At 34.6% G+C, this 15,489-nt stretch overlaps 1 protein-coding gene across 1 annotated transcript in view; it reads left to right on the plus strand.

The window, feature by feature from the left end:
- The first annotated feature begins 546 nt into the window (after positions 1–546).
- LOC117326449 (multiple epidermal growth factor-like domains protein 10) overlaps positions 547–15,489 on the plus strand; it is a 40,835-nt gene continuing 25,892 nt past the window's right edge. The window contains exons 1-11 of the mRNA XM_033883198.1: positions 547–666; positions 3,018–3,236; positions 8,696–8,947; positions 10,286–10,384; positions 10,644–10,739; positions 12,008–12,103; positions 12,887–12,979; positions 13,437–13,532; positions 14,526–14,621; positions 14,879–14,974; positions 15,199–15,294. Coding sequence (XP_033739089.1) covers positions 573–666; positions 3,018–3,236; positions 8,696–8,947; positions 10,286–10,384; positions 10,644–10,739; positions 12,008–12,103; positions 12,887–12,979; positions 13,437–13,532; positions 14,526–14,621; positions 14,879–14,974; positions 15,199–15,294 — 1,333 coding nt within the window. The 5' untranslated portion in view covers positions 547–572. The remainder of the gene's footprint in view (positions 667–3,017; positions 3,237–8,695; positions 8,948–10,285; positions 10,385–10,643; positions 10,740–12,007; positions 12,104–12,886; positions 12,980–13,436; positions 13,533–14,525; positions 14,622–14,878; positions 14,975–15,198; positions 15,295–15,489) is intronic.

The following is a 15,489-nucleotide window of genomic DNA, read 5'->3' on the forward strand; positions in this document are numbered from 1 at the left end:
GAAATGATATCGACGTTATGGACGAACAATCATACAATATATAGACGTTGAGCACACAATTTCTTCTGGATGATATAAATTATTAATTCTATTTCCATGTAAAGGCATCCATGTAAAGATGGTGATTTTGATGAAGGATGGGAATGATAATGGAATGAATTGTATACTTGTATGTGAGTGGATATAACATGTATATGTCTTTATTATCAAATGCTTTTGAAAATAAAAAAATTATAAAAAAATATATATATCAATATATGATGACAAAGTAAAGTATATATGTCTCAGCAATTATTGGTAATTTCGGTATATAGCAAAGACATGATAATGAGTGCGATTGAGTTGAATACAAAACAGAATGCTGCATATACAACATGCAGTTAACACTCATACCTTGTCATAAATGTATACAACGTGTTGCTGAGTATTTAGAGTGTAGAACGTTCTAGATTTACTATGGGTATTTTATGATGGAGAAATGAGATATGTTATATGTACATGTACTTCCTGGTACGCTATGTAGTCAACCATGATATAACAGGAACACGGGGCATACACTACCTATATCCGTAATGTGTACACTATCGCGAATAATGGATGGACCTACTTATCTCTGTGTTGGTATTGTGTGTATCCTATCCACAGTGCAGATATCCAACACATCAGGTAATGATACGTATTTTTTTCTGTTTTGTTAACATGTGCTGAAGATACAGATCTTGCCAGGTGGTGATTTCCCCGTCCACTTTAAATACCTGTGTGACTGTCTTGGTTTGCTCTTGCACAGAGGTGCATATGAAATTTACCTCAAATGAGCGGTTGAGGGGATGAAGTCACTAGTGACCACATAAGCAAAACCTGTAGTGCGAGTCATTCAGCACTTTTCGTCAAGCTATTAGAGTAATACAAAATTGGTTGATACACAGGTGTGCCCTGATGTGTGTCGATTGACGGTTGCTACAGATCATAATGTTCCAATATGAGCGTTTGTTCCACATCATTGCAAACATGTACGGCAAAAGTCATTTTCCACGTAAACAATTATGTTGCTCTTAAAATATTAAAGTGCATATTAATATAATTGTTTACAGAAGGATACCTTGTCCTATAAAATGAATTGATGCCTTTAATATAATCTAAATATAAATAATTAGATTTTTACAAATTACTTTTGTTCTGTTAATATTACTATTAACATTTGTTTAGTCTACCAGGAATATTGATTTTATTGTTAATACATGGTAATAATGCCTACATGTTAAATGTGTATTTATTAAGATCCATAAAAGAGAGTTATACAATAGATGCTATAATCAGGTTTCTATGAAAGTTAATTGCTTATAATTTCACATATATGTATTTCACGAAACACACGAATCATAAATTGATAAATGCTAATTATGTATCAATCATATCATAACCGTGATCTCTATCGATATAAGTTTTTTTTTTAATAAGTTATTTTTAGGATCTTAAATTAGTTAAGTTTCAGATGAGAATTTATGAAACTTGTCTTAGAAGTTTTTATTTTTGAGAGCCTTGTCAATTTTCATTAAATTTGTGCCAGGAGATAACTAATTTTATCAACCAATAAAATCAAACAAAAAGCTACATTCAATCGCTAATTATATGTACTTTGTGATAAGTTTTTCATTCGCATGTTCTTAAATGTTATTCAATCAGAATGAGTTTATACACGAATGCTAGTTAAAAATTGAATGATCAATAGGACAACTTGAAATCAATGATATGTTCTTACAATAAGCTAGACAAGAATAAACCAGATCAACCCATTAAACCTCGCTTATATTAACTATGATATTGCGTACAGGGTACTGTGGATTCTTTCAAGTGATATGAATGTTGTATTGCAAAGCAAACTAGAGTAATGATAACCTTAAATGATATCGATACGCAACAGACTCCACAATTGAAAAAAAGCGGTAAACAGCAACATTTCACCACTGTGAATATGATTTATACAGTAGTTCATATAGTAAAGCTGACCATGCAAACAACACTAATTTGTTAGTTTAAATTTAAAATGAATTAGTTTTAATCGCTTGAAAGTTACAGTATCATCATCTAAATATAGCTGTTGGTGTGAAAGTTTGTATGAGGATGACTCATCTACGAGCAACAGTATACATTATAAGTTATATAGGGACAGTGAATACATGTGTCAATTCATTCAAAACAGATCAATAATGTAAACAAATTTTATCGATATTCTCTTTGCCATGACATTTTCCTACAAACCAAATTTCAACAGAAGGACTGTTTTAGATTTTAAGCAATCGTTTAATAAAGATATCGCTTCATTTGCACAAAATACATAGCCAGAGGTGTGTTTCTACAGAGATACAAAAAAGTGGTAATTAACTTAGGTTTGCCTCCGCGCTTCAGTAAGTAAAAAAATTATTATGCACATACATGTATGTGGTCATTTGTCTTATCGGCTTTCTATTTATTAATTTTTTTGTCTGTTAAATAGTGAAGTGTGTTTTTGTTTTCTTTGCAAAATATTTCAAAAAAAAAAAAAAAAAAAAAAAAGTTATCTATCACTGTCAATTACTTTTTACGAAAAAAGAGCACTCCAACCTATTGGTTTTCAGTAATATTCGCCACCTCCGTCTTTTTCTCTTCTATTTTTTGTTTTGAGGCAAGGGAGTTTCCAAACTACTCTGTCATGGACAGGAAACCGCATTGCAACAGTTCATTAATGAAATGTATATTAATTATAAATCATTTTTGACACTACAAGTAAAACAAAATAGCTGTACAAACGTTAATATTTCAAACTGTACTATATGGAAGAATAGACGATAAACATAGTAGACCTCTTAAGTTGGAATCATATTTTTAGATAAAGTTGATATGTTTTCATTAATTCAAACATTCAGCAAACACTGCTGTGATATATACTTTCCATATAATCATACCAATACATAATAGTCATTCTAGTGATACAGCGTCACTGAATTAATAAATCACTCGTTATGTGTCTCTTTTTTAAGTGAACACTAGTCGTAATCCTACAACCAAGAATACAAGCCAAAGTTCAGATTATAGCGACACGTCCACCAGTGACGCCGTAGTGGATGGCTGTAGTCAACAGAAATATGAGAGTGGCTGTTGTTCACATACACAATCAAGCCCTCCACTATCGGAAGCCTGGTGGCAGATTGACCTAGGTGGTCAGGTGGTTGTTGAATATGTCAAAATAGTCTACAGAGGTGAGTGGAATAAAATATACAATTTCTTTTCGCTGATGCAATCAATCTTTTATGAGCTTTTGCTATACATACAGCACTTTTTTACTTGCGTGTGAAAGAGAGTGGAGCAAGGGTACGTAATTTCACAGACCTAATGAGCTATTTTCTGTTTCCTCAAATCGGCTGAGAGCTGTATTAACTTGTTTTTGTGATGTAGAATGACAGCAGTTTTGTCTTCCTGATGACGTTCTAAATATACATGTAGCAATTCTTATTAACCACGTTTTGAAAACAACCCCAGACCTACATTATTATGTACATACTTCTCGTCTAAGAAAATTCGACAATAGGTAATTAGCTATTTACGCGAATTATAAAACAAACTTTATGTAAATCGATCAAATATAGGTAATAACAGCATTGACATGCTTTTGTGCAACATATACTCAAAGAACGTTCCAAAAGAAAGTTTAAAGGGGAGGCCAATCAGACGAAAGCCCTGAAATTTATTACATCAATAATGCAATATTTTGAGCGTGGTTCAAGAACTAGTTTGTGCCTCAGTGTGGTCGAGCAAGGCCACTTATATTTATGGTCATAATTGACAACATTATCTCCCATACGACCAAGCTGTAGCTGTTACCGCCAGTGAAGAAACATCCACTTTCTGTGTCCTCCTACCCAATCTAAACATCTTTAACAACTTCTAGATGTATCTGTCACTACTTAAGTCTATGACGACCTGTTGCGATAATTTATCAAGTTAGGTTATCGCGGATCTCGACCTAAAATGTGCTTTTGCCCAGGTATACCATCTACTTACGTTATAAATAGACACCCAGCCGTTAAGGAACGTCTCGGGTTTTGCATGCATATACATAGTACGATATACATGCCTATATGAAAGGATTAAAGACACATCAAAAACAACAAAGACACACACACACACACACACACACACACACACACACACACACACACACACACACAAAACCACAATTGATTATGCACAAATAACAACTTTCATAAAGTTATTTAGAAAAATAACTAATCTCTCATTACAATGATATGAAGAATTTGCGATATAATCCTGCATGTACCATTGGATGAGTGTTATGACCGTGAAACATCCATAAGAGCATTACTCAGGAGCATGTATATGATTATATATTTTACAAATTATGTTATATAGTAACACTATTATGATGTTATGGATGAATATCAAAATAAAATAAATTACATGAATAACATTTTAGAATTTTAAAATCTTTAACCTTTTTGTAGCATTGATAAACTCATGCACACACTCCAACAAATACTCATTCTGTGCATCTGTAAAATAAGTACTTCCATTTAAAGTTATATCTTGAGTGACAGCCATGTTCATTATTAAACTGTACATCTTGTATAAACTTTTGCTTTTCATCAGTATATGATGGGCATAAAAGAAGAAATGAGAGAACTTTTCTATTTGACATCCACAGATACAATAAGGGAAATCTAGTTAAGTTGGTTGGCACCATTTCTTAACTGACACAATAAAATATTCATTTTACCTATTACCACTATATCCAAATATAGAGGTACATTTATTTGCTTCTCTTTTTATTTTACTTATATTGTGTAACTATTTTTAGTTCACCTGAGAAAACTTGGGTGACTATTTCTCATCTGTTTTCATCAGCCGTGATTTGTCGTTCGTCGTCCATCGTTCGTCGTGTATCAACTTTTTATGTCATCTGAGACAAAGTCCTCGTTCGTCGTGCGTCCGAAAACATTTACATTTTCAACTTCTTCTCAAAAACCAATGATTCAATTTCAATAAAATTTTGCAGGAACTATCATTAGTGAAATATGCATCAGAATTGTCAATTATAAGACTCCACGTTTACTCCAGAGGAGGGGCAAAGTATATATAGGAAAATTATACTTTATATTTAGTTTATTTTGTACTGGAAATCATTCAAACTTGAATGACATTATAACCATGGGATAAGAGTTTCATACTATGACATTTTTGACAGTATCCCAATCAGGGCCTAAGGGTTGTGGTCAATGTAGCTCCAACGAGCTCCATTGGAGTGATTTCCGTTCATCTTTCTGTAAGATGATAAAGAAATACATTTACTTCCATGTAATACGAAATATTAGCAAGCTGTGTGGAATTTTCAAATTTCTAGTATTGTGAAATTGTAAGTCCTACGTAAACATTTGTAACGACAGGTCGAGCACAGGGCGCCTGATTACATACATGTATTTTGGGCTCTACCAATTGGATCCGAGCGGCAGAATGGTGGCTATCGCAGTTGAATGTCATTTTTGCATGAACGTAACTTTCGGTAGGGTGTCAAATCAGAATTTATAGGTTTTAGGACAATTCAGAGACATAAAAAAGCACATGGTTTTGGCACATTTCCAACCCACAGTCCATATACATTTTATACATGTAATCAAATCGGTAATTATTTTCTTCAATCTTCAGATGCTTTGTACAACAATGGTTTTGGTAACAAGATAGGACTTCCTGAATAACAGCTTGGTTGTTTTTTATGACGTCACACATATTTTTATGATAGTCTGTTAAATTATGGCCAGAACCATTTGGAAACGTGAATAATTACCTCAGCATGTGTCGAGTGCTGTTATTGGTCGAGGCACCGGCGGTGGAGCCAGTCGCTGGGTCTCATAATTAGGTTCACTGGAGTCACGAGGTTACGGGTATAAAAGTCGAGCACGTGTGTAAAATTGTGCCTTTCTGCCGGAGAATTGATGAGTTGCAGTCGGTTTCCGCAGCATTTCTGACGCTTTGAAAACAGAGCGACTCAGAATAATGAATCTAGTTTAGACCCTTATGCTTTGAAAACAGAGCAGACTAATGGTTGTTGTTAGGCTCTTTTAGAACATGACACGCTCGGAAAACTGAGCGAGCTTTCGGCATGTTTACATTATTTACGTAGGTTTACTTCAGCTACGCTCTGAAAACAGAATGGTGGGTTGGACTTTAAACACGTCAGCTTTGGGCTGGAGTTAATTAAGGAGTCAGTGATGTAATATTAGGATATTGGTACTGTTTGCCTCAACAGTTATGTAGGTTTCGTAACGTTTGACATGTAGTCTTTCCACAGGGAATGGGGTTGGAAGTAAGGCCCGTCTCGTAGGCTCAGCTATGTATTCTTAGTATTTATATAGTTAGGAGTTATAGACACAGCTTTGTCAAGTCACAAGTTCTAGGGACAATGGTTGGTGTGTAATCTTCACTAAGGTATTGACTGAAGCACCTGCATGGTGACTGTTCCAGCCTCTATGTTAACATAGGTCATATTTGAGTTCCCATTTTTCCTGAGTTTATTTATTGTTTATTTTGTTGGTATTTTATTTAGTTAACTATTTTTCTACTGGCTTTACACCTAAGTTTTATTATGTTGAACTTTATTTTTGGTTATCTACAACTTTTTGTTACTGGTTGATTTATATACAGGCTGCCTCCATGAACCATAATTAAACTTGCAAAACTTATACTGATGTTGTTGTGGATCTTTCCTAACACTTTGACTAATCCGGAGAAAGATCCGGAAGGTGAGACCGTGAGTTGACTGTTAGCCACGCTTAAAGTTCTATTTTGTAAAGTTTCGGCCTTGTACAACCGTACATTCTAAAAATAACACAACGCGAAGTCTTTTGTGTGGCAAACTCTCGTCTCCTGACCCCGCCTACTACAAACGTATATAGCTATCAAAGTTGAAAATTTGAAAAATTACACTGTTCTTCATGGTTCTATTATAAATCATCCGAGCAGTAGTGATCAACATATGCTCTACCTGTAGAAGGATATTGCTATTCTTAGCCAACGAAAATGAAAACAATCCATTTAATCCATATGTGTGTGCCGAATATCATACCGTTCAGGATACACCCTTTACTATCATTGATTAGGAGTATTCCCACTCGCTTTATATCGTTACAAAAGTATGTTTTATTCATTCTAACAATAGGAAATTTCCGAGTTAGTCATCCTTTACATGCTCTTCAAAGTAGATACAATAAACTTCAGTTTTGCTGTTTGGTAGGCCCAGAACCATATACTGTACTGTGAAAATATATATGCAGGGACCAATAAGAAGTCAAACTATTAGCTTCATGCATGTCAGACTTGCCTAACACATCAGAGTTTTACTTGAAATGCGGTTACATACAGTTTACTTACATATAACTAAACAATATCCATTACTGTTTATATTGTAAACCCAGTACACCAAACGATACTATAAGCAAAGATCAGATACGAAAGTACGGCGTATATATCGGTAAACTCTAATGTAAGGCAACAACTACGCTAGGCCGGTACTCATCTCGGTTGGTTGTCTGTCCATAAAATATCGAGAGAATTTGCCATTTTTTTTTTTCGAGAACAGTCACAATAAGCGATGTTCACTTTCTGGAAATACTCATATTTTCCATTTTGGTAGTTAAAATAGTTTTACACCTTCTGTCCTTAGATATTTGAGTAACTTACTAAGATTTATTTTGCCGCCTCGTAGCCCGACACTCAATAGGAATTGTGCAGACAGACATAATAACAACAAAGGGACAGCAGTGTGTCCACCGATTCTAGCGCTACCTCCCGTGTAGGCGCACTGCGTCTCTATATAAAAGGGAGCTAAATTTCAGGGGTGATAACCCCAGCGGAAATCCACATTTCATTTTGATATCGATACTCTGTATTGCTGTTATATCAATTGAAGATAGAGGAGGTCATCGGCCGTATTGTAAAATATCAGAACAAAATATTACTTTATTGTTTTCGTCTCTAGATTTCTATTTTCTACTTTTACTGAATTAATTGGACACTTTAATGACCACTTACCTTTATATAGACTGTTGAGAACGTGATGCTTGACAGCAATATAATGTATGATAGTGTTCACCAAGCCCTGTCCCGCTACAGTTTCCTTTTATATCGGAATATGTCGTTGGTTTCTTTTAAACACGTGCTCGTTTGTCATCTAACATTAGAACAAATATTGCGCAACGAACTCATGAGCCTTATATGGGAGCCCTATTTACACATTTTACAGCCTACGATATAGTTTGGACAGAGATATCTATATATATTTATGCAATTGAATATTTTTCGGAATCAAGTGTAACACGCTATTTAGTTTGCTTTAATAACGGTGACTACCTTATATTAACATCGTCCTACTTTCAGGGCAAGAGTAAAAAGTCGTGTATTATCACTACACGGGATTATATAGCAGACCCCGGTACAGCATCGCTACATCACAATAGTTGACAACTAGAATATCGGTATCTTTCAGTGTTTTAATGAGCCATACCGGCCATTTGGGTATGCTAAGTACTTTATCGAATTAACATGTATTATAGCCCCATTGCTTTGGTTTATGATCCATTCTTGATCAAGATACCTTCAGCATGTTATTGTAACACTTGATACATTATTATATTCCGTGTTTATTCAGATGACTCGTACCATCAGAAAGAGCGATTCGGTGGGTTTCAAATATATCTGTCAAATACAACAACGTGGATAAATGATAACAATTGCTATATCGACGAAACTCGACAACAAAATTCCATGAACCTAACGCCAACAATCCATTCTTGTAAAGGCAACACGAGATATCTCACCATCGTCGTCGACCGACAAACTCGAAAGTACAATTGGTACTCTACATCAGCTATATTGGAACTCTGTGAAGTAGAAGTGTACGGTGAGTTTCGCAAATTCTGCATTTGTTTCTTCCAACACTTTATACTTAAGGTGTTTGCTCTGACAAAAGAACACACTGCCTTTCCTTGTGGTGCAGGGGAAATATTGTCAGCAGTGTAACATTGCACTTTAATATGACACATGATCGGATTGGTTTTGTTCAGTTTAATGACCTATTATTACCTACTTTCAGGCAAGGTCTCCCCTGTGTGTGCGAGATGCATGTGTGTGTTGAGAGTGTGGTAGTTTTGAAGGCTATTATTTTTTCTCCTTGTGATAGCGACATTATTATACGCAATGACTGAAGCATACTGCTGGAGACATCCAGCAAGATACCGCACCGGTCACATTATACTGACAACGGGATAACTAGTCGTCCTACTCCCAGAAAGTAAACAATAAGGAAGATTAACAAATAATTTGGTTGGGGTAGCAAAAATGGGCTCAATTTGACTAAGATTTAAAAAAATCTCAACACTGCCATTAGATACAATAAAAAAAATCTTTATATATAAACGGTTCTTCATGTCCTTAGCCATAACAGTGATTTTCATGACCATGGAATCTCACGTTTGTGTTGTGTAGGGAAATCATAGTTTTGACTATCCCTTGTTGATTTTGATTTGAATTATTTGTAATTGCTTAGACTTGTATGTGGTGTCATTTTTGTGATTTAAACATATTGGCCATGCCTTACCTCCGGGGCGGATTGGCGGTGCAAAAACAAAAAAACAAAAAACAAAAAACAAAAAACAAAAACACACATAACGAAAACGTGCGCATAGATTACTAAAACGTGTGCACACATTACTAAAACGAGCGCACATATTACGAAAACATGCGCACAGATTGGTAAATATATTTCTATGTCCATTCGGGGGCTCCGTAGAATCGCGAAAGTCAGTAGCGTAATCTTTAAACTTTTAACTGTTTAACGTAATTTCAGCGTTATTTATTGTTATCTATGAAAAGTGTATCAAATGATTACATCACAGCATTTTCCACAAAAATGCACCAGACCACCACTACATTCGATTCATTTGGGTTTCCAGAATGACCCTGGATTTTAATGCGTAATAAAAAGGCAAACTCATGTTAGTTATTTCAAAAATTAAACACGATTCCAATTATCATATCTGTACTACCCTGTCCGATATGTAGTAGTCTACATTTTCTACATATGCTTCCCGGAAACGGTTATATTGGGTTTCTCTTTCAAATCAAATCCCAACACTTTTTTTCTATTTTTATTGTGTGTTACATATATATTTGATTGTTAAGCTTTAGAAAAACGAATAGTAGGGGTATTGATGTAGTGTCCTAACAACCTCAATTTCAGGTTGTCCCTTGGGAAAGTATGGTCAGAATAATTGTGATTCCAGCTGTGATACAACATGTGTTGACAAACTTTGTCATCCTGAAAGTGGCCAATGTACATGTAAGTAAATAAGCTACGTGAAATATGTTGTCTTAGGAACACATATATCAAAGTACTGATGAATCGTATAACGAATGGTATGTTTATATACAGATCATACTATTATCTAACACTTGTTCTAATTTTCCAACCAAGAATGATAATATCATTATCTAGTCAATATACAATATATACAATAATTTACCTTGTGTAAGCGTGTTATATGTTTTTATAAACAGTATACTATTTTCCATTATAAGAAATGTGTATTCGTTTTCAGATTGTGCGGAGGGATATTATAAGTCTGGAACTATGTGTAAAGCATGTCAAACTTGTTTGGACAATGTATGTGATACCGAGTCTGGTATTTGCCAAGGTACGTTGCCCATCATAGCAAATACATATCAAAGTATAAAGCATCCATGCTTTATATTACTGTTCTTACAACAGTCAAACCTAAACTTACCATGCTTTGTTCATCCAAATTCATGTTGTCCGCATAAGTCTCATCGGCTGTCTTGATTGCACCAAAAAAATGATTGTTTGAGGGTGTTCTGTTTCCCTCTTTCATCTTCCTGATAATTATCCTATTACAAAAGGAGTTCTACTGACATCGTTTCGCTAAGACAGTGGGAAATCGTTGGTGACAATATAATATAATCCCTATATACCGTAGATTTCAAAAGGTATGGTCCACGCCTATGACGATTTGACGTTAGCGCGGACTTTCTGTTAAATTTCTTTTATTTTTAAACCATCAACGCATAATGATCAATCATAATATCAGTGAACTGATAGTTGCAGTGGACATCTTTGCATTACATCAAGATGATGGAAAGGGTTCCCTAACAAAATGGTTAATCATTTTGACATGCTCATGTAGATTGTGAATTCAATTATAACTGTTTAAAGTGTATACATTTACTGTTATTTTGTTATCATATATGTTAGATAAACATAAAGGACGTAGGCATAGTTAAACATTCACTTAGAAAAGCATGCAACAGTTCCACAAAATATCAAATGTATGCAATATTGTCAACATGAAATAGCATTGCTTTAATCGTTTATGTTATATGATTTAAATTAAGATGTACTGTATATATATACTTTAAACAGAATCAATATTTTCAATCGGTAAATTACCTTTTTATCTTCTCAAACATGTCTAATGAGCAATTTTGCTCATATGATTTGAACGTCCGTCTAGAGTTAGGAGGTCCCCGAGTTCGAGGTCTAGTAGTTGCATTTTTTTTCATGTTTTCCCCCAATTTTCCCCCCTAATGTTACTTATGTATTGACATATGTACAAAACATATATACTGATCCATATCAGATATCTAAGCTATCTGAGCTCTGATATTGAAGGACTAAAGGACGATATTTCGGTAGATTAAACGTCAGAATAATACTGACTTGCAGGTAAATGACAACAGTTCAAATGGAATCAACCTGGCAAACATGGCTTTTATATCTTGTCGAGCTAGGGATCAAATGGGAATAACTATTTCGGTCAAAAAACAAAAACCTATAGTCGACTTTGCTGTAACAGTGCATTTCACGGTATATAGACTTTTGTATACGACTTGTATCAGGTTTCGAATCTTTCCTGTGTTACCTAGAAATATGTATAAACTATTTTAGGTTGCCTCAATGGATACCATGGTGACACCTGTAATCAGCGATGTTCACAGAATTGTAAAGACAATGCATGCAATCAAACAAACGGAGTTTGTAAAGGTGAGTAATCTTAACTTCGATATTTTATCTCTGTGCTATGACTTATTTAAAAAATATTCTTTACCATAATCACACGATTGTAGTCTGTGCCAATAAGTTCCATGGTACTTTAAGTAACATAACATGGCCAGACAACTGCAAGGGCAAAATATGTTAACGAAATAACGGAGAATGTAGAGGTATGTCGGTTTTGTTATGCTTTTTGACCAGCAAAAGGTTGGTTTGATGATATGCGAACAGTAACAGTAAACATTGTACCAATGCAAGAGATATTACTTTTACCGAATTATTTCTAAGAGTCAAGTAACACGGGATATATAACTCGCACAAGTGTTTGTTGTATATCACATTACTTTCACTCTCTTCAGTTATTTTGTTTGTCATCATTTTCGCGACCCCGTGAAAACTATTCAAGTATTCAAGTGTTAGCCAATCAAAACGCATTGAACAACACAATTTAAAAGATCACCGGTCAAAGGTCACCGTATCAAAAACAAATCAAATGCTTTCACTGAATGTTTTTTCAACAGTGTTGCATTTGCCACCTTTTAAATTATTTCGCACCCAAAAGTACCGTGGGGCTGTGCATGTCTGTATTAAAGTGAAGGCCTAAACTTGTTGATAATGTGGAAGGATTTCAGCTATAAAAACAAGGGAAGGGAGGGGGTGTGAGATGAACATGTAGTTTGATACAGAAACTTTAAAAAATAAATATATCAGTTTCAAATATTTTCCGAAAATAATCAGATAAGAAAAACTGAAATACTTTTTTTAATCTGTCAGACTGCGATGATGGCTTCTTTGGACCGTTTTGTGAGGCGTGTTCTTCTGGATGTACAAATCCTATATGTGACAGAGTATCAGGAAATTGTAGTCGTAAGTGTTATAAAGACGGATACTGATATTCGTTTATACTCCCTGTTTTACATAATATCAAACCTCAATAACCAGTACAGCGACAGAAAATAGTCTTTTCATCTGGGTTGTTTTAATAAGTGTTATTACTGATATAACCTATAAGACTGTCTGCATTTTAGTCATTCATGCTTTCCGAACTTGAATGTAGATTTTATTACACACAATCAATATATTTAAGTATAACATTATCTTTAAGTTGTTCATGCTTTATGAACTTGATTGCAAAATTTATCATACCTATAATTTTATCTCTATTTAAGTCGTTCATGCTTTCTGAAATCAATTGTAGATTTATTATGTCTCAACTGAATGTGTATATGGTAGGATACTGCAAGAGTAGAGGACACACTTATTTGATCTCATTGGCCATAGTAACATTAAGGACACATCTTAAATATCGTTTTATATATTTCAGAATGTAAAGTTGGATTCCATGGTAATAACTGCGGGAACACGTGCCCTGCCCATTGTAAAAATAACGTATGCAATCAGAACAACGGGATCTGCACAGGTATGCAACATCCAAAATAGCCGTTGATTAAAAGAAGCAAAAAACAAGATTCCTGATTTTTACTGATTATCACATAGGTTAATTTGAATAATTGTTGAATTTGCAACTTAAATTCACATTGTTGCCTTTTTTCTCCGGCTCTAAAGACATCCCGGCTGTTTGACAGCGTCGCGTGTATTGATAGTTCGGGACACAGTGGCTAGGTGTTAGATTTGAGTAATATACCAAAATTACCAAAAGACTAAACACCCAGCATTCATACCAAACCTTACAAAATTGAGTTTTAAAAGATTCTGGAATGGATATGAATACTGCATCAGGCCGACATTAGAAAGGGTCAACTTTACTTTTCAAATGTTTTGGTTGATCGATTTCAACACTGAAGGAATAGACACAGCTTGTTGGCCAATGGAGTTTAGCCTCTTTATTTGGCTTGGTTAAGGATCCATTCCAGTGTCAGTCCAATGCCGAAAACATTATACGGTATTACAGGGGGAAATAGCTTGTGTTATTTTCTTATTCTTAAACTGGATACTACTTCATTGACAATTTGAGGTTTGTAAATATGTAATTAAAAGATGTTACCTGAAAGTGAAATAGATACGTACCGCAGGCTTTTTTCACTCTATATCTGCCTGTTTGACATGAATTCCAGCTTCATCAGTGAACTCGCCGTACATATTTTACGTTCACGGCGAGAAACGAGTATGTAAAGTGAGTCTGCTGATTTGTGTTTTTCCTGTAAAAATATATTTGTAATATTTTGATAATATATATGTAAACATATAATTATATTTTAGCGTTTAACGTCGACTTTTCTCAAACAGGTAAATTTCTCTTTTCAATCTCACTGCCCTTTATCAAGTCAATGCAAGCAAGAGAAATGACCATCAATCTTTAAATAACTAAAAAGAATGAAGTAGGATAAAAACATTTTATAATGTTCACGGTTATGTTTTAGCTTATGAAATAGTATTCAATGGTATATTTCAGAATGTGATGTTGGATTCCATGGCACATCATGTACCCAAGTATGTTCAACCAACTGTAGGGGTACCCTATGCCTCCAAGACAATGGTTTTTGTACAGGTACAATTACTCAAAACGTCAAGTAGCTTAAAATCATCTTCCAAGCCCATTATGTATCTGAAAATCCAATTGAGTTATTGAGCGACTACAAAGAATAGTAGTGTCCACTGTGTTTTTCTTGTTTTTGTTTATATTGAAAATAAGACAATGACACTTGGTATAAAGAACACACGATATTTCGGAAGAATACCCTATGCGGATTAACGTAACTTTGATGTCGTTTTTATTTTATTAAAGTTGCATTTGACGAATTTCAGAATGTGTTCCCGGGTTATACGGTAGTACTTGTGACCAGACCTGTACCGGTAACTGTGCAGGCAACACTTGTATTCAGGGAAACGGGTTCTGTACTGGTATGCTACAATTATACCGTCGATTACTTCCTTTTAATGATAGTTAAACAAAGGTATGAGTGAAGAAAATACAATTTTAGTGAAATTGTTAAAGGCAATAACTAGGTTAAACTATGAAGTGGTATAACATGCCATAATGATGCGTGAATTATATTTTTAACGAATATCAATGGATAACATATTGTAATATATTTTAATTGAACATATATTGTATGATACCTTAGAGTGTAAACAAGGATTCTATGGAAGCACTTGTCAATCCCGGTGCCCTGTCAATTGTAAAGGCAACATATGCAGTCAGAACGGTGGGAACTGTGAAGGTATGTGAATATGTTCTAGTTCATTTTGTTTTGATTCTTTTATCTGATAATCACATACGTATAGGCTGAATTCTCACGGTGCCTCCATTACCTGGACTTGAGCAACCGACCAAGTAAACCAGATTTCCGCATTATCTACACGTTCGTAGTCTCATTGTTTTATTGTATCTGTCAGCGTTTTAGAAATATAGACTA

Source organism: Pecten maximus, chromosome 4 (assembly GCF_902652985.1).
Source record: "Pecten maximus chromosome 4, xPecMax1.1, whole genome shotgun sequence".
Taxonomy (NCBI): domain Eukaryota; kingdom Metazoa; phylum Mollusca; class Bivalvia; order Pectinida; family Pectinidae; genus Pecten; species Pecten maximus.